At 39.9% G+C, this 26,705-nt stretch overlaps 2 protein-coding genes across 5 annotated transcripts; both read right to left on the bottom strand.

The window, feature by feature from the left end:
• Nucleotides 1-1,824: 1,824 nt before the first annotated feature.
• Nucleotides 1,825-11,710, bottom strand: CUNH1orf52 (chromosome unknown C1orf52 homolog). 3 transcript variants are annotated; one of them, XM_028102514.2, is made up of 3 exons: nucleotides 11,260-11,705; nucleotides 10,425-10,623; nucleotides 1,825-5,608 (listed from the first exon to the last, which is right to left on the bottom strand). In XM_028102514.2, the coding sequence occupies exons 1-3, from the start codon at nucleotides 11,533-11,535 to the stop codon at nucleotides 5,535-5,537; spliced, it is 549 nt and encodes a 182-aa protein (XP_027958315.1). In that variant the 5' UTR covers nucleotides 11,536-11,705; the 3' UTR covers nucleotides 1,825-5,534. The 3 variants fall into 3 exon arrangements, with proteins under 3 accessions (XP_027958315.1, XP_087878497.1, XP_087878496.1); XM_088022371.1 differs by lacking the exon at nucleotides 1,825-5,608 and adding an exon at nucleotides 7,097-9,431 and having other exon boundaries at nucleotides 11,260-11,710; XM_088022370.1 differs by lacking the exon at nucleotides 1,825-5,608 and having other exon boundaries at nucleotides 9,440-10,623; nucleotides 11,260-11,561.
• A 3,548-nt stretch (nucleotides 11,711-15,258) lies between these two features.
• On the bottom strand, nucleotides 15,259-26,308 carry BCL10 (BCL10 immune signaling adaptor). 2 transcript variants are annotated; one of them, XM_028102547.2, is made up of 4 exons: nucleotides 25,984-26,308; nucleotides 24,260-24,323; nucleotides 20,515-20,803; nucleotides 15,259-18,573 (listed from the first exon to the last, which is right to left on the bottom strand). In XM_028102547.2, the coding sequence occupies exons 2-4, from the start codon at nucleotides 24,290-24,292 to the stop codon at nucleotides 18,218-18,220; spliced, it is 678 nt and encodes a 225-aa protein (XP_027958348.1). In that variant the 5' UTR covers nucleotides 24,293-24,323; nucleotides 25,984-26,308; the 3' UTR covers nucleotides 15,259-18,217. The 2 variants fall into 2 exon arrangements, with proteins under 2 accessions (XP_027958348.1, XP_027958347.1); XM_028102546.2 differs by lacking the exon at nucleotides 24,260-24,323.
• Between the last annotated feature and the right edge of the window lie 397 nt (nucleotides 26,309-26,705).

The raw sequence follows: 26,705 nt of genomic DNA, 5'->3' as shown, positions 1-26,705 counted from the left end.
CAAAATATTACAGACACACAGGAAATGGCTTTTCAAATCCAGCCTGTAAACCTGTCATTTTGTGGGCTCATCTGTGAGCCTAGAAAAGAGAGACAAAGATGACAGAGAAGACATTCGTGCATTCTGGCAAGGCTGTACCGGAGGACCTCTGCAGGCCTTCCCACGCCCTGGTACGAGGATTCTACACTCAAGCCATCATTTGAGAGGTTAGAAAAAAGCCAATGAAATTTGAGGCCAAATTTATGACTTAAAGCTATTTTACTTTGCTTAAAAAATTGTAGACTTTGAAAAACAAGTGAAAAGCTAAAAGATATTTTTGGAGGGAGGGGGGTATATTCTCAGCCCTATTGCTTTAAGGCTTTCAATGAAAAAATACTCCAAATATGTGATAAAGAAGGTACTAAATCATTGAAATATGCATCAATCTTCCTAAAACACTTATGTATTGACTATGCTTTCCATAGCATTAAACAAATGCTGTGCCTCTGGTTAGTGAACAGGTTTTGGATTAATTCTCCAAATGTTTGTATTCTGAGTGCCTTCTAGGGATGACATCCTTTGAAGGAAACACATACAAATTAATAAATCAATCTATGGGTTCACTCAGGCGCCGCTTCCTCCTCTTCAGTGCAGTGAAGGAGTGCCCTGGGTCTGGAGCCAGACTGCCTGCCTTCCCGGCTCTACCACCTCCTGGAGCAAATGACTTAACCTCTCTGTACCTCTGTTTTTTTTCCCCGCAGGGAAGTAGGGCTAGTAATAGCACCCACCTCATCAAATTAAATGAGTTAATACATGTAAAGTACCAGGAACAATGCCTGGCACATAGTAAATGTAACCAAATCCAAGTTTATCCGCCCGATTCACAGCAAAGACAATCACTGAGACAAGTGTGCAGCCAGGAGAGGGTTTATTCGAAAGGCAGCCAAACAAGGAGACGGGAGAGCAAGCCTCAAATCCACCTCTTGAAGGAGTATCAGGGAAATGTAAAGGCATCTGAAAAAAAAAGTCTAGGTGAAAAGTTGCAGCTGCACTTACTAGTCTGCAGGGACGAGTAGCCCCATTAACCGTTTGGTTCCTGGTTTCAGTAAGTACTCTGCAAATGTTGGCTATTTAGCACAGGGAAAAGCAATGGACAGGTGCAGATCTAGAAATAAACAGAGCAAGGGGCATAAGAGGTGGAATACTTGAGACTCTCATCTGTGAGGATAAGAGGGAGTTCACGAAGTTGAAAGGCCAGGCCAAGCAAATGGTGTAAGTGAACACACAAAATTATGAAACTAGCTTATCTGGGGAATTATAAATGGTTCATTAGAGCTGGATTAATAAGTGTGTGAGCATAAGTGGAGAGAACCCTTAGGATTTGGTAACTAAACCCACGTGATGGGAAATGAGGCAGAAGGCAGATTTTGGGGTTGATGGTGATGCAATTAACCAGAAACAAAATACAGGAGGTGGTATGGGTATTGCCAGTGTTTGGTTTTGCATATCTAGTATGTGAGGGGCCTTTAGACTCAAGCAGAGATGTACAAATGGATACAAAGATCTGGGGTTTTCTGAGAACATTCTGGCAAGCCATACAGTATAGGGAACCATCAGAGTGTTACTGATTGTGGTAGCCGAGAACGCCGCTGAAATCGTCAAGAACCAGCGTAGAGAATGAGAAGGCAACAACATAGGCTACAATGGCATTCCGGGGCAGCTAGCAGAGGAGCCAGAGGAGAGAACCAGGGCAGCGTGGGGCCTTGCAAGAAAACCCAGGGAGTGAAGAGTTTCACATCAGTTAGGATGTTTCTGATGGAAAATGACAGAAAACTGAATTCAAACTGGTTTAAACTGTCAAGATTTATTGGCCCATATAACTGAAAACACAAGCCTCTGGAGGATCACTCCCAAACCAGAGGTGAAAAATTCAGTTCACCATCAACAATCAGTTCTATTGAGTACCTTTTATGTGCCAGGCATGATTCTAGTCAATGAAGAAAACAGGCAGAGGCCCTCCTCTGTGGACTGTACATACAAATGCTTCTTGGTACCTTTTATTTATTTTGCATTACAATGCAATGCAATGCTTTAAATTGGGAAAACTATGTAAAGGGAAGACAGAAAGCTTTAGAATATAATGACAAGTCCAAAACACTTGCTGGGATTTTAACATCTTTTTTGTAAGAATGTCTGGAACTTCTGTACTAAGTGAACTAGGGAAGCAGTTCCATATGGACACAAAAGGCTAAAATCTGAAATACCACCAATGACACTAAAGTCCAGCTGTGGTTTTAATTAGTCAGAAATTTGACTTATTCGAAGTTGTTGAGTTCATGCAGATACCTGTAAAAACAATTACATTTTAAAAATATCTCTAGTAGGGCTGTGTGTCTAAATGGTGTAGCAACATGTTTTATATGCAGGTCATGTCCAAACCTGCATTAGGCCATTTACATTTTAATTATATATATATATATTATATAATATATATATATATATTTTGCAACAAAAGAAAACCTCACTCTCAGCCATTATATCCAACTAAGGACTATTGGTTTTCATGTCCCTGTCCCCTCTCCAGTGCCTTAGTTCATGCAGATACTTACCTGCTCTACGAAACTACTGCAACTGGTCTTTCTGACTTGGTCCTTTCATGTCCTTTCTCCTTATGGCTACCAACGTGACTTTGCTAAAATAAAGATGGGTCCTTTTTTCCTAACACAGTGCTTTGCACCAATACGTACTCCATAAACTTTATATGGAATGGGATTAGATTCTAGCCTGAGCTCTGAAGCTAACTCATATATTTGTGGGTATATTGTTTATCTGGCTGGGACTGATTTCCATTTCTTTAATTTGGAAATGATAAAGCCTACCTCATTAGGTTTTTGGAAACTATGTGATTGAATTTTGTGAACTCAAAAGCACTACACAGCATTTAGCACTTACACAAGGATTTAGACTAGAAAGTTGCAAGTTTGCAAATAAGTCCAGGTAATATGAGTATTTTAATGGCTAAAAATCAGTGTCAATTTTCTCAGTAATGTTGATTCCAGTTAAAATGTTTTCCACAAAACTCCTTAAAGCTACTTACTTAGGTTTTTAAGCTTTTTTTTTTTTTAAATATGGCCCACAGATGCTTAGTTCGTCTCAAATTTTATCCTTGCACAAAAGAAAGTCATTTATGCCTGATATGGCTTAACTTCTTTAAAGATGAGGAAAGAGTCAAATATCAAGTGATCTGTCAAAAAAGAAACAACTTGGATAGAGGTCCCTTTCCCCTTCTGTTTTTTGGCCATATTTTGAAAAGAAACCCAATGAGATACAAATGGCAGAATCAGACTGCTCCAAAATATTTAGCCTCCTTCTTCCTAAAGTATCTCTTCCCCTTCCTACATTAGAACTGCTCAAATAGCCAGCCATCTCCCAGCAGGGGCATGAGCTCACAAGTGTAGCCACGAACTGTCCTCAACTATCAATCCCCCTTCCAAAAAAGCAGTATTTATTCCTCCCCACCACCCCCATTCTGTTATCTTCTAGAAGGGGGCTCAAAGCATCACTAGAGACTGATCTAGTGAGCTTTTGTTCTGTCATAAACTTACTGATCTAAGTTGGAAGTTGAACTAATGGGTGATAAAAAGAGGTTAGATTTCCCGACAGTGGCTTGCTGGGTTTTGTTTTTTTGTATGAGGTTTGCCTTCATGCTAATTTTTAAATCTTGTAATATTTCAGTAACTTCTTGAGATATCTGCTCCTCCAATACATGTATCCAGCAACTTATTTCTCTAGATTTGGGAATCACAGACTCAAAATTATAATTTCATTGTAGTTTGGTGTCACCATGGAGTCATGCTTTATCACTTGATGCCACTCCCTAATATGATACTACAGCCCTCGAAATTATTCATATACAAAGGCTTTAAACAAAAAGTTTGTTTTACCAATTACTTCCACTTTGGGAATCATATCTATAAACATAGAGGATGCACAGCTACAGAATTAATCTTTTTAAGTTTGAGATGTACTGGAAGCTATCATACTGTTATATTCCTTCCTCATCCCACAAAACACCATGGCTAGCATCATCACTTTTATGCCCTTTACAAATTTTAATCTACTTGATCCATGTTCCCAATTAAACGAATTTTATAGTTTTTCAAGTACTGGTTTCCAGTACTGAAGAAAAACAACTAGACTGAGGATTTTTTTAAAAAACTCAAAGGCCAACGTCTTCGTAAACACTAAAGGTGCAGTGTCCTATAATTAACTCTTGTCCCTGAAAGGTATTAAGATTCATGGAACGACTGATACAATGTCTAGCCTCTCCTTTTTATATTTCAAAATGCTACAAATAACTGCAACTGCACTGCATTTTGGACTATAGAAGTAAAATCAAAGATGATTACTTTCCTCGCTACCCCTTGCTGATTTTATTACTAAATGCAAAGCATTAAAATAGGAGCCATGTACAAAAACACAATAGAAGTAGTGTTGTCAGATAAAACACAAGAAGCTCAGTTAAATCTAAGTCTCAGATAAACACATTTTTAGTGTATGTCCCAAATATTGCACATACAAAACATTATTTGTTGTCTATCTAAAATTCAAATTTAACTGGGTGTCCTGTATTTTTATTTGCTACCTCTGCCAATTCTTTATACAGAATCCTTATCTTCAGCAAACTATTTACCAGGGAAAATTAAAGAATACCATCACATAAGGCTTACATGATAAAGTGCAGTGATATAATCAGGTAAGGAGATCCCCCTGCTTACCACAGAGAGCACCTGAAGACATGACCACTGCAGTCCCTAGAAGATAAACAAAGTTTGGTGGGCAGGTGGTTCAGGGTGATGATTTTGGAGTTCAAGTATCCTTAGTTAAGTCCCCAAATCACTGCTCACTCGCTGTGGAACCTTGGGTAAGTTAATCTCTTATTATAAAATGAAGCCACTAGTAACTGCTTTACCAGGCTGTTTGAGGATCAGAGAAAAAGTATCCACAAAGCACCTGGAACACGGGAGGCACTCCTAGATGGTAATACTTACTATTAAAACATCACATGGCAAAAAGGTTCCTTGTCACAAATATTCAAATGCTAATGTTATGCAATAATAGTTAATACTGAATAAGTAATTTTATTTCCATGATCTATTTACACTGTACAAACACTGTTGAAAAGCACCCTACAAGTTCACAGTACAATATATTTACTTTAAAAATATATTCCTTTATAAAAGGTTCATAGAACATTGGCATGTGGACATGTGACAAAACTCTCAAAGCATGTCACCAATTCTGTGATAGCAAGAATGCTTCCATGTGTTGTCAATTTCACAATCACAAATCACCACTTGAGTTTTAAATAAAGTTTTAAATAAAAAATGAATTCTACAGTGGAAAGTTCCCACAGCAATACTTATTATTAGTTAATTAGCATGTACTTTCATGGAGATGTTGTTTCATAATAATTTAAATTGTCAACTTAATCTGCCCCAAAAAATCGTTTCAACGAGTTTCGCAGTCCAGAAATTCTTGTCATTTGTTGTTTTCTACTTTTTCTTCTTTGTTGGTTCTCCTGGTTCTACTTTGCGCTTTTTAGAAGTATGCTCATCTTTTTCATCATCTTTAAATAGGAAAGGAAAAGTTTCAATCGGTAATTAAAAAAAAAAAGTATTAAAATTTCATTGACTTTAGACTAAAATCATTATCCTCAACTTATGTGTCTTCCAGTTTCCTAATAAAAACCAAAAATTAACTTTTAGAACTCTGATTTTAAAGTGCAAGTAAAAACAAGAAGTTTTTTAATTGTAGTGTCACACAAAATTCAGAGTGACCTTTTAGTGCTATGTTAAGGTAGTTTAAAATGAGAAAATCAGACTTGTTCTGGAAAAAAGCTATTCCTATATATTCCACAGTATACACTTTGTGTATATTTAAATAATCTACATGTTGTAAAAATGGAACACATTCTATTCTTTTTACCAAAGAAGAGTATCAATCTAATATTTAAGTATTTAAGTGGCCATTGGCTGTTCTTTCCCTTCCAATCTGCTTTTCTCCCCGCAAAACAACTCCCTTCCGTATTTATAACCCGTCCTTTTATTCTGAAATTTAAAAAGCACTCATTGGTAGATGTTTCACCAAAACTGTATTCTCTCTGAACATGTGTGTGGCTTTATGTTAAGAGAACTCCATATAGATAAACATGTAGAAGTTATAAATTTTAAAATACAAATTTATTTTAACCACATTACTGGATTCATTGCACTTTTGGCTTTACCTTCTCAATCAACAGATACCCAACGTTCAATGTCTATCACATGGTGATCTATAAAATATTCTGATGTTGAATGGGGTCTTCATATTAAAAAACTGGAAGCTGCAGTGCCTGGCTGGCTCAGTCAGGAGTAGAGCACGCGACTCTTGATCTTGGGGCTGTGAGTTCAAGCCCCACGTTGGGTGTAGAGCTTACTTAATTAAAAAAAAAAAAATTGGGGAAATGCTGCTTATATCACACCATAACCTCCTTATGGAGGAAATACATTTACAACTTAAGGCTTCAACTCCCTTCTGCTAACTGTACCATACTCAGAGTATCTCCTTTGTTGATGTGGAGAATAATTAGAATCAACAGCAGATGATTTATCTTCATTCATCTTTCAAGCATAGTACGGCGATGTTATTCATGTATTTCAGAAAGCACGTATGGATTTATATAGGCAGCAAGATAAAATAAAATTCAGATCAATGAATCATCCTAGGACTTCAAAAACCAGAGTTTTAATCAAGTTTATCATGTATACACAAAAATAATGTACAAACCAAGTGATACGGCACACAGCTCAAATAAGCCAAAGTCTTTGTTTTTTAAGTGGAGTTTAATTAACATCATTGCTTGACTTTGACATTATCTTCATAGAATAAAAATTGAAATTTATTTTCTAACTCTGCTATAAAATCCACCATTGACATATTATTAAAAAGATGATTGTGGGTGCCTGGGTGGTTCAGTCAGTTAAGCATCTGCCTTTGGCTCAGGTCACGATCTCAAGGGTCCTAGGATCCAGCCCTGCTTTGGGCTCCCTGCTCAGCAGGGAGCCTGCCTCTCCCTTTCCCTCTGCCCCTCCCCCCCGCTGGTGCTTGCTCTCGCTCTGTCTCAAAAAAATAAAATCTTAAAAAAAAAAAGATGATTGTGAGACACTTCTGTTAGTCTCTAATTTTAAATAGATTTACTGAATTAACAAAAAACACAAATTACTAGGGCTGGAAAAACAATTTTCTACCAGTAATTTGAACCGGAGCTTCTGCCATCTAGTGACATAACAAGGTATTACCTTAAAAAACCAGAGGAAAAATGAAAACCACCCGGAAATGTTCATTTATCAAGATTATTGAGTCTCTACTCTGTACCATGTATTACAGAGGCATTAGTAAGGAAAAAAATTTTCTGTTATGGAATTCATGCCACCTGAGGTAAAGAAGTTTACATTGTTAATATGAGCTTTCTAAATTCTTATAAAAAAAAAGAAAGAAAAAAGAAAAAGCATTACCTACTTTAACTAGGATTTCGTGGTTAAGGACATGTGAATATCTAAGCCTTACCAATTTTCATTTCACAGTTACCAGACAAAAAGTGCTGGTAAGTAGCAAGCCTCGATGAGCTTTGAATCTTTCCCAGCTTTTATTTTTTAAAGATATTATTTATTTATTTGACAGAGACACAGCGAGAGAGGGAACACTAGCAGGGGGAGTGGGAGAGGGAGAAGCAGGCCTCCCGCCGAGCAGAAAGCCCGATGCGGGGCTCGATCCCAGGATCCCGAGATCATGACCCGAGCTGAAGGCAGACGCTTAACGACTGAGCCACCCAGGTGCCTCTCTTTCCCAACTTTTAAAGAAAAAAAAAATCTGGAAGTTAACTGGCAAAAAAGGCCAAAGTGCAAAAAATGAGTAGAAAAAGTAAAAATAACTTAATAATCTAAAAATTAGATAATTTAAGAGTATAGAATTTCTTAAACAAGGTATTAAGTTAAAAAATACAGGTAAAAATAATCAATTTTATAGTGACTCTGTGAACACGGTACGGGATTCTAAAATGGCAAAAAAACACTTCTAAAAAGAAAAGTATCTAAAAAAGAAGACAGTTATATTCAATAACCAACATTTAGAATCCAAATTAAAGATTCCAGGATTATCTTTTAACTTTATGATCCAGCTTTACTGTAAACTGTCTGAGCACTGGGTCCTTTTGTCGTTTGATATTGTCTATGTACACTTTCTGATAGAGGACCATCATATGACCATCAAAAGAACAGAAATTATCTAGGAGAATAACAATATTATTTGCCACATATTTGGAACTTCTTCTATCTGAACTCAATAGACAAGCTGAAAAAAAGGTAATTCTTTCTGCTTATTTGTCCTGGTATAGAATCCTCACATTTTCCATATAGGAACAAGGATAGAGCACCAGCCTATGGTACCTTAGTTTGAATATCAACTCTAGTGTTCTTACTTCCTACAGAACAGCTATTTCTCAAGCACTACAGCCTGCAAAACATCAAGAGAATAAACCCCAGCTTATAGAGGCATCATTTCCATTTAAAGGCCTGAATCTGAATTCTAATTCTGCCTCTTCCTAGCTGTGTGAATTTACTTGGGCCAATTCTTTAATCTGAGATTATTTCCTTTTATAGATAAAATTCATTATAATTATGAATTACGCACCACTTCTGTACTAGGTTGCTAAGAACAATAAATTTTAAAAATTGTGTGAAAGTACCTATTTTACAACTTGGCATTTTCTAGTTTTGTGATCATGGACAAGCCACATTAAGCTCTCATTTCCACATTTCCCCATCTGATTTCACAAGGTGTAGGATTAAACATTCATGCAAATTTTTTAAAATTACATAATGCTATACAGTATGAGGTATTTGGATTTAAAAGGATGCCATTTACTGAACATACACCTTCATTAGTGACTTCTAATCCACATTGGAAAACAGTGAAAGAAATGGAAAAACCAAGTAGAATCAAAACTGAAGAACTCCTATCAGTTATTCTTTCTCCTAAACAAAACTCTCTGCCTGATTGTAAAAGGAGCTAAGTAAGGAGCCCTGGATTTATGAGAACATCAGAAATCTGTTTAACTGGCATGCCCTTTCATAAAAATGACAGTCCAAGTATTTAGTCCAATTCAACAATTATCCACTGAATATTTAAAATATACTACAAACTGTAAAAGAACTCATTTTCATAAAGAAGATAGACTTAGGGCTCCTGGGTGGCTCAGATGGTTAGGCGTCTGCCTTCGGCTCAGGTCATGATCCCAGGGTCCTGGGATCGAGTCCCGCATCGGGCTCCCTGCTCCTTGGGAGCCTGCTTCTCCCTCTGCTTCTCTCTCTCTCTCTCTCTCCCTCTGTCTCTCATGAATAAATAAATAAAATCTTAAAAAAAAAAAAAGTAGACTTATGAACAAATAACCTCATAAAAGATGACAGGTGTAATCAATAGCATTAGCACATACAAGGTACAGAGGAGCAAATAATTTGAGGGAGGTGCTGACATTTTTTTCTTCTTTGAATTGGATTTTGAAGGATGAATGTGTTTACCAGCCAAAGAGGGATGGAAGAACATTCTAGAGTAAGGAGCAACATATGCTGAAAGGCATGGAACCATAAAATAGCGTGGTCTATTCAGTTTTCAATTTTAAGATCTTAAAGTGCTAGAAAAAGCACCATTTGAAATGAAGGTGGAAAAAAAGGCAGGGCCTATCAGAAGGCTTTGACTATGCTGTTGGTGAAGGATTTTAAGCAGGTGAGTTACATAACCAGACATCACTTTTAGAAAGTGATCACTAGCTGCTGTGTTTAGGATGGAATTGGGGGGGTTGGGTAAAAGTGTGTAAGCAGAGATTACTGTGGTTACTTACACTCTAAATATGAGATGAAATTATGATATAAGCAAGTCAACTAAGTCATCATCTTCCTATTACTATGTAGTACTACTCAATTAACTTCATTTTGTCACACTAATTTTGGCTTTAAACCACAACTGCTTTAATAGAAAATGAAGCCTCCAGCTCTTCAAAGCTGCAATCACAAGAAAGAATCCATGAATTAACTGGCTCTGTTTTAAAAGGGCACCATAATAAATCATATATACTACTGTTTGAGATATCAGAGAATTCACTCTAAAGCCTGAATAACTTAAGATCTTTTTCTAAAACATAGTAAATACTACTGGTTGACCTTTCAGAGACTTCACTTCAAAGCCGAATTTATACAGTCTTTCTCAAAACTGCAGCAAAAATAATAATCATACACCATAATTGATATGTTAAATCGCTAGATTTAAATTTCATTCATTAAATATCTTATTCTTTTTAAACTCATCACAGGGACCAAAAGGTATTATCAACGGAGTCTGACTCGTCTTACCTGATTCCACTGTCTCCTCCCCTTCCGGTAGAAGCCTAGCTTTCTTAGCATTCTGTGGGGCATCATCACCATTGTCCTCATATATGTTAGACCATTTTATTGCCATATCCAGCTCTGGAGGGGGAGGTTTCTTCTCAGTAGTGTAGGTCTCCGGAGGTGGTACATAGTTTGACTTCCATATTTTGAATTCTTTTGGAGGCTGTTAAGCAAACACATTAAGACGCACCGTGAGGAACCGAGGTTCCCACAATCGGTATGGGCACATGCACCTCCCTGCCGTTCGCTCATTGTTCAGGCTGACTTTTTTTTTTTTTAAGGTTTAAAGACACATTTTTTTCCATCAAAATCATAATACTGTTAAGTGAAAAGCCAAAGGGTTCCCTATACGAATAAAGCTAATAACTTTTAGTTACCAAAGAAGAATCCAGTCTCAGATACTACGCCAAGGCTGACCCCTTCAGGAGGCTGCAGCAGACACTGTTGGAGGCAGCACCGCAGGCACTTCGGCGTCAAAGGGAAGGGGTCTCGGGGAGAAGCTGCAGCGGGGGGGGGCGGGGGAGTCACCACCGTTAGTCCTCGCAGCGCGGGGTCGGGGCACCGAGCGCGGAGGTTTGGGTCTCCTCACAAGGGGGTGGGGGCTGCGGGCCGGTCTGACACCCACCAGGCTGGGGAAGGGGGCCCGGGCTCCCCAGGGCTGGAGGTGGGAGGGGTGGTGCGGCATCCCGCAGGAGGTGATTGCGTGTGGGGGAACGAACTGCCGGTCCCCAGGAGAGGGCTCAGGAGGAAGGGGGCGGAGGCCGGGGCCACGATCGGGAAACCGGGTCGGGAACCTCACCTCCTCAGGCGCCTTGACGACGTGCCTCTCCCAGTCTATCTGTTTGTTGAGCGGATTGTAGAGAAAGGCCGGGCGACTCACGCTCCGAAACAGTTCGTCGGGTCCCGGCAGCCGCTTCTCCGCCTTGTTCCCACAGCCGCCCGCCGACTTCGCAGGATCTGGGGTCCTGCGATTTGTTTCCTCCGGCTCGCTATTATCCTCCTCGCCCGACGAACCTGAGCTGCTGCTGCCGTAAGCCGCGAAATAGCTCAAGGGGTCCTTCTCCTCGGCCGCCATGACGGCTGCGCGGGACGACCGTGGACTCCGCCGGAAGCCGGAAGCTGCTTCAGGGCCCGCCCCGCGGTTGGCTCCGCCCCAAGACTTGCGGTAGAGCACAGGGCCTGCGCCCCCTGACGGCGGCGCCGGGCTCCTGCCTCCCCCCTCGGCATGAGGCGGGAGGCGGGGAGCGCTGGTAGCCAAGCGGGGGCTGCTTTAGGCTCCTTCCGGAGGAACCCTGAGAAGAGGCAAGTCCTGTACCAGTGGTCCCAACCAAACTTTCAACATTCAATAAGCATTTATTAAAGGCATACAAGAGATAAGAATTTGTTTTTTCACTGCCACTTCACCTTAGCCATCGCCCAGAGACGCCAGGATTTCTTCCCGATCTCACGCATCTCCTCTTCAAAATGAAAATTACTCTCAGTCTGGTTGCTTCCCGCAGTCACCATGGAAGACCTCTATGGGCGGTGGACTTACCAAGTCACAAACTAAATCCTCTCCTGCTCGACCTCATTACAATGGGCTCTGAAAACTACCTTTGATGAAATTCCTCTTGGATTGCATCTCACCACTAGGTGGGTCTTCCAAACTCTCTGGCTTCTCATTGTCAGCTTCTTTCCATTCTTGATTTGCCCTGTATGGCCCTTAAACGCTGGTGTTTCCCAGCGTATTATACCATCTTTCAGCAATACTTATCATTTTGTAGAGGGCATTACAAAGTTGCAAGTCAGCCCATCTCTTTCCATGGCATTAACTACCTTATGCTTGTGACTCCCAAATCTGGGTTTCCAACCCCAATCTTTCCATCCAACCTCTGGACCAGACCTCCCCTTGGGTCTTAAGCTTTCCATGTGGACATCCTGCTGGGGCTTCAAACACCCACTTACTAGATCAGTAACCTGTCTTTCCATATGACTTGTTTCTGTATGTGTTCCCTCTCTTAGTAATTGATATAACCTAGTCACCAAGAAAACTAGAAATCTTTCACTCCTCCTGGTGATCTAAGAGGGAATGATACTTAAATGAAAGTAAAAAAGTTGGTTGGAGGGCATCTACCTTCGGCTCAGGTCATGTTCCCAGGATCCTGGGCTAGAGTTCCACATCGGGCTGCCCCTGCTCAGTAGGGAGTCTACTTCTCCCTCTGCTGCTCCCCCCGCTTGTTCTCTTTCTCAATAAATAAATAAAATCTTAAAAAACAAAAAACTGGTCCACTGTTGAGTGCCTTTGGGGTTGGGGTACCCGGTTTGAGTAACATGAGTCTCTGTTATCAAAGCCACCAATAGCCTCCGTGTGACCAAGTCCAAGGGCTGCTTCTTCCTTCACCTTTTAACAAGATAGGCCTCCTTTTTTTTTCTTAAGATTTTTTTTTAAATAATTTATCTATTTGTTAGAGAGAAAGAGAGTGAGAGCAAGCACAAGGGGAGCAGCAGGCAGAGGGAGAAGCAGGCCCCCTGCTGAGCAGGGAGCCCATTGTGGGGCTGGATCCCAGGACCCTGGGATCATGACCCAAGCCAAAGGCAGACGCTCAACCGACTGAGCCACCCAGGCGTCCCAAAATAGGCCTCCTTCTTGAAACACTTTTTTCTCTTGCCTTTCACTAGATCATACATTTTAGTTCTCTTCCTATTTCACAGGGCTCTTTTCAGTTTCCTCTCTTGCCTTGTTCCGTCTCACCTCTAGATGTGAGAGCACCTTAGGCTCAGTCCTGGATCATCCTTCTTTTCTATGAACCTTATGTTTCAAGGTGAATTCATTAAGTCCCATGGTTTAAAATACCATTTTATGCTAATAACTCCCACATTTAGATAACCAGTCCAGAAGTATTCCCTGAACACCAAATCCTTGTACCCAATTCCCAACTTCAGTGTCTAACAAGCACTGCAAACAACATATTTCTGGTACATTTTCTACCAAGATGGTGGTCAACAATTCCTGCCATGCCAGTGCTGCATGCCGCTCCTTCCATCATGGGGTCTATTTCCTCTCCCTTCTGGATCTGGGCTAGCCTTGTGCCTTGCTTAGATGACGAGAATGCCTCCACTTTTTTTTTTTTTTTTTTTTTTCTGGGAGCTCTGAGCCACCACGTAAAGAAAGGTACAGCTACTCTGCTGGAGATACCATGAATAAAGAACCCCAGCCAGCTCCCGGCTAGTGTATCTATCCCAGGTAAGGCACTAGACTTGTGAGTGAATTTATAGAATCCCAGTTGAGCCTTTATAAGAATGTAGAATGATCCCAGGATAGACCATCATAAGAACTATGAAGCCAAGTCTAGCCCAATTTGCAGAATCATGACAAATAAACAGTCATTATTTTAAACCACTAAGTTTTAGGGTGTTGTGTTATGCAGCAACAGATACCTGAAAAACATGTCCATAGGAAACTCTTCATTTCCTACCCTCAATACTCCCCACCTCCCATAATTTGCCCCATCTCTTTAAATTGCAGCATTACCATTATTTTTGAGTAATCTCTGCACCCAACATGGGGCTTGAACTCATGACCCTGAGATCAAGAGTCATATGCTCTACAGACTAAGCCAGCCAGGCACCCCAAATTGCAGCATTATTAATCCAGGTGTTCAGGTCAAAGGTCAGCAAGTGTTACCATTTCAAATTTAAAATATAGTCCAAGTCCAAACACTTATTACCAATTCTACCTCTATTACCTTTCTTTTTCCTTCCTTGCTAATTTTCTTAACATTTAATAATCTTTAAATTGGTTTAGATTCATGCATTACATTTAGTGGCCGTGTCTCTTCATCTCCTTCAACCTGAAATAGTTTCTGTCTTTAACTTTCATGACCTTGGTATTTAGACTACAGACCAGTTATTTTGTAGAAGATGCCTCAATTTGTCTTAGTGATAAATTCAGGTTACGAATCTTTGTTAAGAACATCATGAAAGTGGTGTTGTGTTCTTCTCATTGCATTCTATCAGGAGGCATGTGATTTCATTTGCTTTGGTACTAACGATTTCAACTTTTTCTTTTTTTTAAAGATTTTATTTTTAGGTAATCTCTGTACCCAACGTGGGGCTCAAACTCACAACCCCAAGATCAAGTCACATGTTTTACCAGCTGGGCCCAGCCAAGCACCCTTGATTTTTTGTTTAAGGTAGTATCTGGCAGGATTTTCTGCTATCAAGCTACTTTTTTCCTCCTTTGTAATTAGTAAGTGTTTTGTAGGGAGATATTTGAGACAATTGTCAATATCCCATTCTTCATCACATTATTTGTCCATTTACATTAGCATTGACTCATGGTTTCTTATTTTATCCAATGATTTATAATGTTATTATCATTACTTATTTTGATGTTGAAATTATTCTGGATTTGGCCTGTGGGAGCCCCTTCAAGCTGGTTTCTGTGCCTTTTGAACATGTCTCAGCTCAGCTGTCACCTGCTCTGAGAGGACCTCCCAGATGATGCTATCTATACCCTTCCCCATGGTTTAGCTCACACATGCCCTATTTTATATCCATGGTAACTAGAAGTACCTAGGTTTCCATGCTTCTATTTTACCTCCCCCAACTAGAATATGAATTCTTTGAGAACACAGATTTTGTTTTATCACTGTATCTCCAGCACCTAGAATAAAAGGTACTCCAATAATTACTAAATGAGTGAAAAAATAATCTCCACTCTTAACTTTGTTATTTAAGAAATACTAAGAAGAACATGGAGTTGTGGAAAGAACATTGACTGTGGAGCCAAACAGCCCTGGATTTTTATTCTAAACAGTTGTGCGATGTTGAATCATTTACTTTATTCTGAGTTTGTTTTAGCTCTGCTTTCAGGTAGGCTTCATAAGATTGCACTTAACAACTATAGACAGATTTGCTTCTTGGTTTGCTTTTTTTCCCAAAGTCAAAAGTGTGTATATTTATCCACTGATGCAAGATAAGACCAGAGCCTGGAACTTTCTGCTCCCTTCTGTATTACTTAGGTGAAAAAGCAGTACCTGTAAGACTTGACTTCTACTTTATACCATACACAGAAATCACTTTATAATGAATTATATGGCCAATTGTGAAACTAAAGCAACTAAGTTTCCAGAAAAAAAATAGGAGACTATCATCATGACATTGAGATAAGCAGAGATTTCTAAAACAAGAGACAGAAATCACTAACCACAAAAGAAAAGATTGATAAATTAGATTAATTAAAATAAAAACTGTTTATCAAAATAAACCCCGAAACTCCCAAACAGAACCAAAACACTTCTTAAAAATAATTAAAACGAAACAAAAATTTGCCATTATTCTGGCCTGTTCCTAGTTTGCCAGTGTTTGACCTTGCACTAAGAGCAACATGCTGACCAAAGATGTGTAATCACCTCATGAAAAGGTGTGCTCACCACGAAAAGACTTGGAGGAAACTTAGGCTACATACTACTTAGGCTACATATGATTCCAACTATGTGACATTCCGGAAAAAACAGTACAGAGACAATAAAAGGATCAGTGGTTGCCAGGGTTAGAAGGGGGAGGGAAGAGGAAGAGATGAGTAAGTGGAACAAAGGAAATTTTTAGGGCAGTGGAACTGTCCTGTATATCACACTGGTGGATACATGACTTTATGCATCTATCAAAACCTACAGAACCAGGGTGCATGGGTGGCTCAGTTGGTTAAGTGTCCAGCTCTTGAGTTTGGCTCAGGTCATGTTCTCAGGGTCATGAGACTGAGCCCTGCATCTGGCTACGTGCTCAGTGGGGAGTCTGCTGGAGGATTCTCTCCCTCTGCCTCTCTCTCTGCTAGTGCATGCACTCTCTAAATAAATAAAATCTTAAAAAAAGAAAACTTGTAGAACTGCACAGCACAGAGTGAATCCTAATGTAAACTACTACCTTTAGTTAATAATGTTTCAAGACCAGTTCATCAATTCTAACAAATGTACCACACTAATGCAAGATGTGAAAATGGGAAAGTCTGTACTTTCTGCTCAATTTTTCAATAAATCTAAAACCATGCTAAAAAATAAAGTCTTTTAATTAAGATAAAATTTTAAAAGTGAGTTCTGAATTGTTGTTTTTGTATGAAGTGATAATATGGTATCTGTAAAAAGTAACTTTTTCATTCCTGCCTTTACCAACCTGTCAGTCTGACATTCTAATTTATATATTTTCAGCAACAGGTGGTTTTCAGAGTTTAAAGGAAAAAAAAATTGACTTCATAGGATTCAGAAAACCCAAAGGCTAAGTTTATTAAAACCTTAATTTTATTGTCTGTATAGTTGACAGTCTGAAAGAAAACTCAGTGTTATAAACTATAAATGTAGATGATACAGCATATCTAAATTCTTTTTGATTCTGAGTAAATTCTACTCCAAGTAACCACATAACCAAATTTTATTTTAATTAATGAAATGAAAAGCCTGCTTCTGCTTTTTAACGAGACTTCTTTAAATGTAATGCCACTATTTCTTATGCCTCACTGAAGGCGTAAGAATGGGAAACATGCTTCCCATAATCTTTAGGAAATGTTACACTATAAAAATCATCCAAGCTTGAAAAAAATTTATCTAAAGACTATGTCAATCTTCTTTGTGATTGATAAATGCATCAGTCTATCCAGAAATGCAACTTGATCTCACAACTTGAAGTAATGTTTCTATAAAAATTGGTACACATAAAAAAAGTATTTTAGGTATTTACTTCCTATTGAAATACCTGAAACTTCCAAAAAAATAGCACTACAATTGAAAAACTTTTATTGTTAATAGCATATTTCCACCTTTGCTTTTTAAAAGTAATGGAAATATATGAGAATATATCAGGAAATAGGCAGAATTATAACTTAAATAAAAACAATGACAGCATAAAATTTATAAAGGTGTAAAATTAGTCAAACTCTGTTATAATAAAAACACAAGTCAGGCTAATGACCCACTTGTTCCAAACAGTACTGAAGACAGAACTGGCACATAGATACACACACACAACATTCTGTCCTAGTTATTTCACCTTGTACAGTGGTCCTCATTAAAAGAGAATGAAAAGTACAGAAAAATATTTTTAAAATCTCACCAAATTACACGCAATTGCAGGCTTTTGCTGAGATTTTTCTGTAGGAGTGAAAATGATAAGCAAAGATTGTGAAAATCCTAAGAAAATAGTATTAATTAGTAAGGTTAACAAGAATTGTATTTTGGCAAATTGAGATCTTAGGCGGCTCAAACTCCCTTAGATGTTCCTCCGCATCAGAAGGGGACTCTGTAAGTGTCTCTAAGCTCAAGGGAGTGGGAGATTCTTTTCAGTACACTGGCAGTTTTCCTGTCAGTGATTGGCTTTATTACCATATAGATGTAGCTTAATCTGAAAATGTACTGCTGTATGTTGGAAAGGACTATTAGACTGTGAAAATTCCAGTACAAATGCACTGAGACATTATACCCAGCCTCAGACTATTCTTAAAGAGAGAAATATTCCCTATTAAAGTTAGTCTTAAAACAAAAAATGTGAACACTCCATACCTCAAAAATGCAAAGAAAACACTGAAAATTACATGATCAACACGATTTTCTTCAGCTATCTAAAAGTATGCTTCTTTTGTCCTAAAAAAGTCTATTTACAAAGTATGCTTCCATTGCTTTTTAAAAGACATATATCAAATGTTGTCATTCTAGCAATTTTATAAAAAGATTGATATCCTTTCAAATATTTCTTGTCATTATTAAAAAAGATTAAGAGGCTGTAAACTGTCATTGGTGGGAAACAGCACGTGATCTCAAGGGAAGAAACATCTCACTAGAGTTTCCACACGTTCCTCCTCCTCCTAACTGCAGCTCTGGTGGCAAAGGAGGAGCCCCGGGGTCCCCAGGTCTGGGAAGCGTAGTTGAAGAGAAGGTCGGATTTTCAGTTCTGCCGACTTCAAGAACAGGCAAATTCAGAGAAGACTCAGTAGAAAAAAAGGGGGCCGTGCTGGATTCTCCTTCGGGATGGTATATGACAGTGGATGCTCTCAGTTTTTCAGAGAAATTACTCTCATTAGAATTTGATCTAGAGAAGTTGTTTGTGGCTCCATCTGGGAAAGGCTCACAGCTGCTACATTTCAGTCCTACAATAAAATTGTATTCAGATGTAAATGAAAAAGTAACTTAAAAAATTGAACACATACCCATCTTATAAGCTAGTTACCACACAACAGAGATTTAAACAGCAATTTATAAATTCTGTCATAATCCATTTCATGTTTCATTTGCTTTTCCCAACAACTATGAAGTATACCATTATTTTTATTTCTTCGATAAGGAAATAGTCTTAAGGAAGCTAAATGACATGCTATAATTCACATTTAGTTTGTATCCTTATATACTTAACCACTGAATGACCTAGAAAAAATTAAGTAGCCCCTAAAATTTTTCATAAAATAAGAAACAGCTGTCACAACTAATATTCTTTAGCATTCTGGCATAAAACGTATTACCCAATAAAAAACAAACTTTAAACAGAGCATATGCTAAAATTCTGAGTTAATCACTACCAATTACAGATTCTTGAATCCCAGGGTGTTAGACATGTCAGAGGTCCCTTGGGATAGCTTCTTACTAGCAGAAATGAAAAAATAGAGGCCCCAAACAGTCAAGTCATGCCCAATATTCCAGAACTACTTCATGGGAAAGTAAGAACTATAACCCAGGTCTCCTCTTCACATTAAATAACGTCCCGGTTCTCAACCTAACAGTTCACTTAAATGACAGTGGTTGCTCAGATCAAAGAATTTAACCATATCCAATGGGTACAGGTAACAATTAGCCTCGGGGTGAAAGAATAAACACACACAAATTTTATCTTTCTGTTAGTCTTAGCAAATATTTAACCTAACGTCTAAAGGCACAGAACCTCCTGAGCTGACAAATTTTATGTAAAATCTGAGAAGTCTATAAAGTACATTTATATGTCATTTTTTTCCCCACTAGCTTTTCAACTTCACAATACATTCAGCATTTCTGTTCCATGCTATAGAAACTATTTTCTTAAATATGGCTCAGGAGGGGAGACTTCCAATGATTCCCAGTATGGACCGACAGAGTTTAAGGGCAGAGCCCTAAATTACTCTCTTCTCTATCCCCAGTGCCTAGAACACCTGGGGTAGAGCTACATCATATGCACATTTATCTTAAGTGCTCTAGAGAAAGGCACAGGGAGAGAGAGAGGGGGTTTGCGGGGAGAGGAGGATTTAAACAGTGCAGGCAATTCTCTGTAGTATTTCTCTGAGTGTGTGTTCCAGGGTGAGGGTGAAATACAGGAAGTGAATTTGCTATGCCATTAATCAACTTCCATTCCCACGTCTCTCTCATCATGCCAGACCGAGTGTGACTCTAGTGTTTAAAGTTATGGATAACTTCTATAACATGATTCTTACAAGCATATGCCAACCACTTCATTCTGTGATCAACTGGTGGAAGAAGAACCATCAGAGTTGGACTTACTATAAAAAGACTTTGCCTATATATTGTTCTTCATGTGTGATGTGTATTTTCAGGGGTTACTTCTGAATAGATTGATCTTATGCACACTTCAGAAACAAACTCATGTGTATACCGGGATTTCATTAAAGTTTTGTATAAACGGTACTGTTAAATAAATACAAATACAGAACACTGAGTGATATTCCACTTTTCCAGTGAAATGACATAAGATAAAAAAAAATGTAAATCAAATATAATTCTGAAGCTGAAACTTTTTGAATAAAAACAAAATGATCATTTCTGTTTTTTGTTTTGTATTTTACTTTTTTTTTTTTAAGATTTTATTTATTTATTTGACAGAGAGAGACACAGCAAGAGAGGTAACACAAGCAGGGGGAGTGGGAGAGGGAGAAGCAGGCTTCCCGCTGAGCAGGGAGCCCGATGTGGGACTCGATCCCAGGACCCTGGGATCATGACCTGAGCCGAAGGCAGATGCTTAATGACTGAGCCACCCAGGCATCCCTTGTATTTTACTTTTAAAAGCATTGTCACATGTAAATGAATTCTTGGACACCAAAATATCTTACCTTTCAGATGTTCTAGTTTTATATTTCTAAGTTTCAGCACTTCATCTGTAATCTTCTGTATCAGGAAGTTCTGTGTTTTTTCTCGCCGAATAGATTCAACCAGTGTATCTAGTCCTTTGGGGTTTTCTTGTAAGTAGTCTAACAATTTTCCAGCCCTTTTTCTACTTGATGTTCGGCAAGAAATTTCTTCAGTGTCTTCTCTACTGAGTATTTTTTTTGCACGTAGATGATCAAAATGTCTCTCAGCTATGATTTTTTCACATAGGTATACACGCAGATTTTCTAAAGCCTAAAAGACATAAAACTGTGCTTCAGTGCTTTTTTTTTTTTAAACCCTTGAGGAAATCACATAGGTGACTGATTATTAGTTAGGAATCTTAACTGGTGGGAGAAAACGTACTCAAGTCAGGAGGCTCAGGACTACTAATATCCATATTATTAAGACGAAGGGCCAAGTAGACAGAAGTCGGTCCTAGACTAAACATTCGTTGCAGCTTCTGTCCTGCTTTAATCTCACCTTCACACCTATAAACCAAGAGCAGGCTATTGTGAGGAGGAAGCTGGTCAAATCTAAAGGGCCTGGGTCTGTGGAAATAGGGAGGTATGCTCAGGGCCTCCACCTTCAGGGGTAAAGATGAGAGCAGAGGCTTCCATACATTTTAGTTACCATTTAGCAAGGAATCCAGAATTAGTCAGGATCAAAGAGGATAACTTAGTGAGGCCTTGTAATTTGTAACTTTCTCATGTTTGTTAGTTTTCCATTCTCCTTGAGTAAAACCAAGGAGTGTATTTCCTAGAGTAAAACCGTAACAGTCCATAATGTATTTATCTTGGGAGTTAGTTGGAAAGACTATACCCTAACTCTGTGAGTCAGATGGTAGAAGGGAGGTGGGCGTGGGACAGGGGGAGTACACTAAAGAAATAGTGAATGTTGGAAGAAATTAAAGAAATGAAGAAAAGGAAATCACAGAAAACAGGCTTAGATCTGAGAAATGCTCCAGGGAGCTTATTTGGCAGAAAGCTGATCTGGGTTCCAATAAATAGCATTAATAATTTGATGCCAGTGACTGTATTCTACCTCTTCCATTTACTAGATATGTGATCTTGGGTAACTAACTTAACTCCTTGGTGCCTCAGTTTCCTCATCTGAGTATTATGAGGAATAAAATAATGTATGTAAAGTACTTGGAAAAGTGCCTGGCAAATAGTAAGTCATCAACAAATGTTAGTGATGAAGATGATGATGACTAATTTGACTTACATTTATCATGATGAGCTAAAGGCAATGGAAGACCTTCGAAGTATCCGAGTACGTGGTGGCAGGAAAGTAGGCTGGGTGAAGGGTTCCTAAAGTTCCCAGTCCACTGAACTCCCACATTCATTTATTTATTCACAAAACAGACATTTCATATATCTAAATACCTAATATGCCAAGTGCTGAGCATACAAAGATGAACAAAACTTGAATCCTGTACACAAAGGGCACATGGTCTAGTTGGAGAGCACATACAAGACACAAGCCAATAATTTTAAGACAATGTGATATGACCCAGAAAAAACAAACAAACAAAAACACAAGTACTGGGGAAGCACAGAGGAAAAACTAACTGTACCTCCGTGACCTGGGAAATTTACAGAGGCTATACTTGTAGCATGAAGGTGCACAGAGGGGAATACTAACAAGTCTGGGGTAGCTGGGATGCAGGGTGCATGTGAAACAGTGGTAAGAAATGAAGTTGAAAGGGAAACAGTTTGGATTATGGAAGAATTTTTTTAACATGTTGAGAAACATACATTTCCCTGTAGCCAAAAGATTCATCAAAGGTTTATAAATAAGAAGCAATTAAAAAACTTTTGGAGAGGACCGGGGGAGAACCATAAGGAGACTGCTGCAATATTTTACGTAAACTATGCTGAGTGCATGAATTTAAGCTGTGGGGGTGGAGAGAATAGATTTCAAAGCTGAACTCCTTGAAACAACTCATCCGTTGTCATCTCTACTATTTATATGCTGATGATCCCCAAGTTTGTGTATGTGATCGAGACTTTCTCCAGTTAGAAATCCCAAACGTACTTCAAATTCAACTTGTCCAAAACCAAATTTGTTATCTTTGCCTGTCCTTTTCCTCTGATATTCTTAACTCATTTGGGAGTACCACCATGCGTCTGATTGTGCAATAAACCTACAACTCATCCTCCACTTCCTCTCTTTTGCTCACCTGCCACCTCTGATCACCCACCCACCAAGTCCTGCCAACTTACCCCTCATGTTTATCTAATCTGCACCTTCACTTCATTTCTATCATTAGCACTGCCTTAGCTCAGGTCTTCATCATATGTTGCATGGACTATTAACAAACAAGACACCTAGCTGTACTTCCTATTTCTTTCCTCCTGCTCAAATTTCTCCTTCACACATCTATCAAATCTTCCAAATTTTCAAGAGAAAATGGAAATCTGAAGTGTTATGTGAATTCTACTAATACTGAAATGTTGTCAGTTAATTTTGTAAAAATTTAAAACTTGGTGTGTTCCACCAACTTAAAAGATAAAGTTCCTTAACTTTGGCAGAATAGTAGAGAGGTCAGAGGTGTGGCTCTGGATCAGGCCAACTTCAGTTCAGATCTTATATCTGCCATATACTCCTGTAAGAGCTGGGGCAAGTAACTTAACCTCTCTAAGCTTTGGGTTATTTATAAAATAGTGATAAATACTTACCTGCAGGACCGCTAGAAGGACTAAGTAGGACAGTGAATATGAGGACTTGACACAGTCTCTGATACACAGTAAGTACTCAATAAATAATAGCTGTTTGATAATGGCAGACAGGGTACTTTAAAATATGGATCCTACCTATCTCTGGAGCTTAGTCTATCACCACCTCTACCTGTCCTGGTACTTTATGTTCTACCTAAAAACTGCTGTTTGTCACTCTATAGTTCTGTGTTGTTACTCTGTCTGGTTTTCTCTTCTCATACCCTAAGTCCCTATTTTTCATTTACGATGCATCACAGTGGTCATCTCCTTCAGGAAGCTTTGCTTAAACTCCCCAGAAGGACTTAGGCACCCCTCTCCTCTGTCCTTATAGCACCCTGTGCATTTATTTCACTTGTCTATATACCAGGACTCCACTTATCTCCCAATTCATTTCCACTCTGTGTCACTATTATTTTCAGTCACGAATAAGCTCCTCACTGTCAAATCTCATACCTGTCAGTCTTCATCTTACCTCTCAGCAGCATGGATGCGGGTGACCACTCCCCCCCTCCTTGAAATACTGGTTTCTTGTCTTTTTTTTTTTTTAGATTTTATTTATTTATTTTAGAGAGAGAGAATGAGAGATAGAGAGCACGAGAGGGAAGAGGGTCAGAGGGAGAAGCAGACTCCCTGCTGAGCAGGGAGCCCGATGTGGGACTGGACCCCGGGACTCCAGGATCATGACCTGAGCCTAAGGCAGTCGCTTAACCAACTGAGCCACCCAGGCGCCCTGGTTTCTTGTCTTATATGAATACCACACTCCCCTGGCTTTAGTCCCACCTCTATGGCTATAACCTTTCGCTTTTTAAAACTCCTCTATGATCAGAATATAAAAGTGGATTTCCTGTAGATATTTGGAAATAAGGACGTAGAGCTGACAAAGAAGGAAGTCCAAATATGTGTATGATAATTTTAAAGCTTTCTGAGGTCATCAACCATTTTGAAAATAGCATGAAAAAAATTTCTAAGAAAAATAATGTGCACGTACTTTTTTTCCATAGACCTCCTGAAACCCATTCATGATTCCCCATGGTTATGAATTTCTGATATAGCTGTAAATTGAAATCACAGAGATGAGTAATATCAATGAACTGATAAGAAAAAAAATGAATAAAGACCTGGAAGACACTCACGACTGTGTTTGTGTACAGGTTTTATAATTATGCTCACTTGTAAGCTCTCACAGTCTTTTGTTATCAGCTGTAAAATGGGGATGACAATTATTTCCCTTAGAGGCTGCTGTAGAGATTAAATGGGAACACTGCAAATTGTGTGACAAAGAATCTGGACCACCACAGGCCTAGCTTTTATTTATTTATTTATTTATTTTTAATTTTTTTAAAGATTTTATTTATTTATTTGAGAGACAGAGAATGAGAGAGATAGAGAGCACGAGAGGGAAGAGGGTCAGAGGGAGAAGCAGACTCCCTGCTGAGCAGGGAGCCCGATGTGGGACTCGGTCCGGGGACTCCAGGATCATGACCTGAGCCGAAGGCAGTCGCTTTAACCAACTGAGCCACCCAGGCGCCCCCAGGCCTAGCTTTTAAAGTTCATGGTTTCACTGGCACAAATCTTATATAAGACAACACTCATTTATTCTATGGTAGTTATCAATGTCCCAGTCTTATCTCTAATAGAATACAAAGCAGAGGCCTGACTGTCCTTTTTTTTTGTTTCTTTCTAGGCCCAAGAACAGTACTTTCCATATATTAAGTGCTCCATAAAAATCTGAATGAGGAAACTAAGGCACAAATCCCAGTCATATCCAGTTTCCTTCTGCTAATGAGTCATGCCAATTTTAATTATGTAATTATGAGTACAATGTAATAAACCTTTCAAGGGAGGGAAAGGGGAAGAGTTTAAGGTAGATGAACATTTAAAAAGCTGCTGTCTTGTCCAGTTCACAAATATGATCCTGTATAAGTACTAAGGTGTTAAACCGGAACTCATTTTCTGTTGAGTTTCTGTGTTTAATTTGAAATTACATAAAGATATTTCAGTGGTACTCATATAGATCTCAGATGGCAAAACAAGTAAAACCTTAACAAGCATTAAGTATTAAGATTTGGGCAGTTCTGCAGCGTCCAAGCAAAAGACCGTAATTTAGGTGCTGAATATTTTCAGCATTTACCTGTAAATTAATTTTCGGCTACACCCCCCTCTCAATTTAAATATGTGGGCGTTTGCTTACTAGGGGAATTCCAGGTTGTGCTTTCAGCTGTTGAGCTTCCCCCAACCCCCCTTATAAAAGTTTCACGTATTTGCTCCACTGCTTGGGATCCTTTAACTGGTCCAGCTTTTGCTCCAGGTTGAGCCAGCAGCCTAAGGATTCTGACTCAAGGATGAACCTGGGCAGTCGATTCCCAACAACGCAGCTCCAAAGCGCAGCGGGGGTAAAAATCACCAGTGAAGAGCGGGCAAGAAGCTGACTGCGAAGAAACGCTCCACTGGACAAGGTTTCAGGAACCCAAGCCCCACTTTTAGCGATTTTAAACGTGGATTAACAGGTCACGAGGGATCACTTCCACCAAGGTCCCTCGGGTGCAGTCCTGCAGTGCCTGGACCTTCCGCTTCTTCCACCCGAAGCCTCCTCTTCCGACTCGGACACCCACTCCGCGTTTCCGCTTTCCTCGCCCGCGGGGCCGCAGCCTGCCCCTGCCCACCCTCGACCCCGGGCCCTGGGCGGCGCCCGGGCAAGGTTGTGCTACTCACGTCCTTCTTCACTTCTGTCAGGTCCTCCTCGGTGAGGGACGGCGCGGTGGGCTCCATGGCGGAGGAGGGAGTAAGTGCTTCTTCCGGGTCCGGGAGCTCCGGCAGCACCGCCCGGCCGGGCAGCGGACTTCGGCCTCCGGATGAAGGGGGAGAAGGGCAGGCGGAACGGGTCGAGAGGAAGAGAACTGCCCCTTCTACAACACAGGGGCTTAGGGATGAAACCGTAGAGCTTCCGGCTCCGCCTCTGGGGCCGAGGGCGCTGCAGACCTAGGCGTCCCAAACGGGGTTCCGTGTCGCGCTCCTTCCTCTCCAGGAGACTTAGGCGCAGGCCCCGCCCTTCGACGAGCCTGGGCGAGCCTTAGAACCCGCCCCATCCCAGAGGTAGCCAATCGGTGCCGGCCCATGGGCCAAGCCTGTCCCTGCCCCCTGGCCGGATCCTCTCAGGAGTGGCTCCGCCCACAGCCCCCGCACGTCATTTGCGAGGAGCAGCCGCTTGGCCTCCCCATAAGGACTGGTTTCCGTGGGTGGGGCCCGTTGCTCCTCCCGCCGCACGCCCCGCCTCCGCAGACTGCTCACCGCTTCTCAGTACCTCTGGGTTCTGCCCCTTTTCCCAGACCTTGCCCTACAACTTCCGGGTGCTGCGTTATCCCTCCGAGGTTGTTAGCTTATTTGCTCACGTGCAGATACGGGCGCATGCTCATACACAACACACACGCAGCTTA

Source organism: Eumetopias jubatus, unplaced genomic scaffold (genome assembly GCF_037043125.1).
Source record: "Eumetopias jubatus isolate StellerSeaLion01/CBP00866 unplaced genomic scaffold, mEumJub1_p1.0 scaffold_4, whole genome shotgun sequence".
Taxonomy (NCBI): Eukaryota; Metazoa; Chordata; class Mammalia; order Carnivora; family Otariidae; genus Eumetopias; species Eumetopias jubatus.
This window is presented reverse-complemented; position numbering and strand designations above follow the sequence as displayed.

What these genes read in the sequence shown, in the direction of transcription:
- CUNH1orf52 (XM_088022371.1), bottom strand. Translation starts at nt 11,535, where the DNA reads ATGGCGGCCGAGGAGAAGGACCCCTTGAGCTATTTCGCGGCTTACGGC. An exon ending in TCGTCAAGGCGCCTGAGGAG is followed by an intron (nt 10,624 to 11,259) that starts GTGAGGTTCCCG and finishes TTTGCTTAACAG; the next exon opens with CCTCCAAAAGAATTCAAAAT. An exon ending in GGAGGAGACAGTGGAATCAG is followed by an intron (nt 9,432 to 10,424) that starts GTAAGACGAGTC and finishes TTTTTTTTTAAG; the next exon opens with ATTTTATTTATTTATTCATG.
- BCL10 (XM_028102546.2), bottom strand. Translation starts at nt 26,040, where the DNA reads ATGGAGCCCACCGCGCCGTCCCTCACCGAGGAGGACCTGACAGAAGTG. An exon ending in TGACAGAAGTGAAGAAGGAC is followed by an intron (nt 20,804 to 25,983) that starts GTGAGTAGCACA and finishes TATGTCTTTTAG; the next exon opens with GCTTTAGAAAATCTGCGTGT. An exon ending in AAAACTAGAACATCTGAAAG is followed by an intron (nt 18,574 to 20,514) that starts GTAAGATATTTT and finishes ATTTTATTGTAG; the next exon opens with GACTGAAATGTAGCAGCTGT.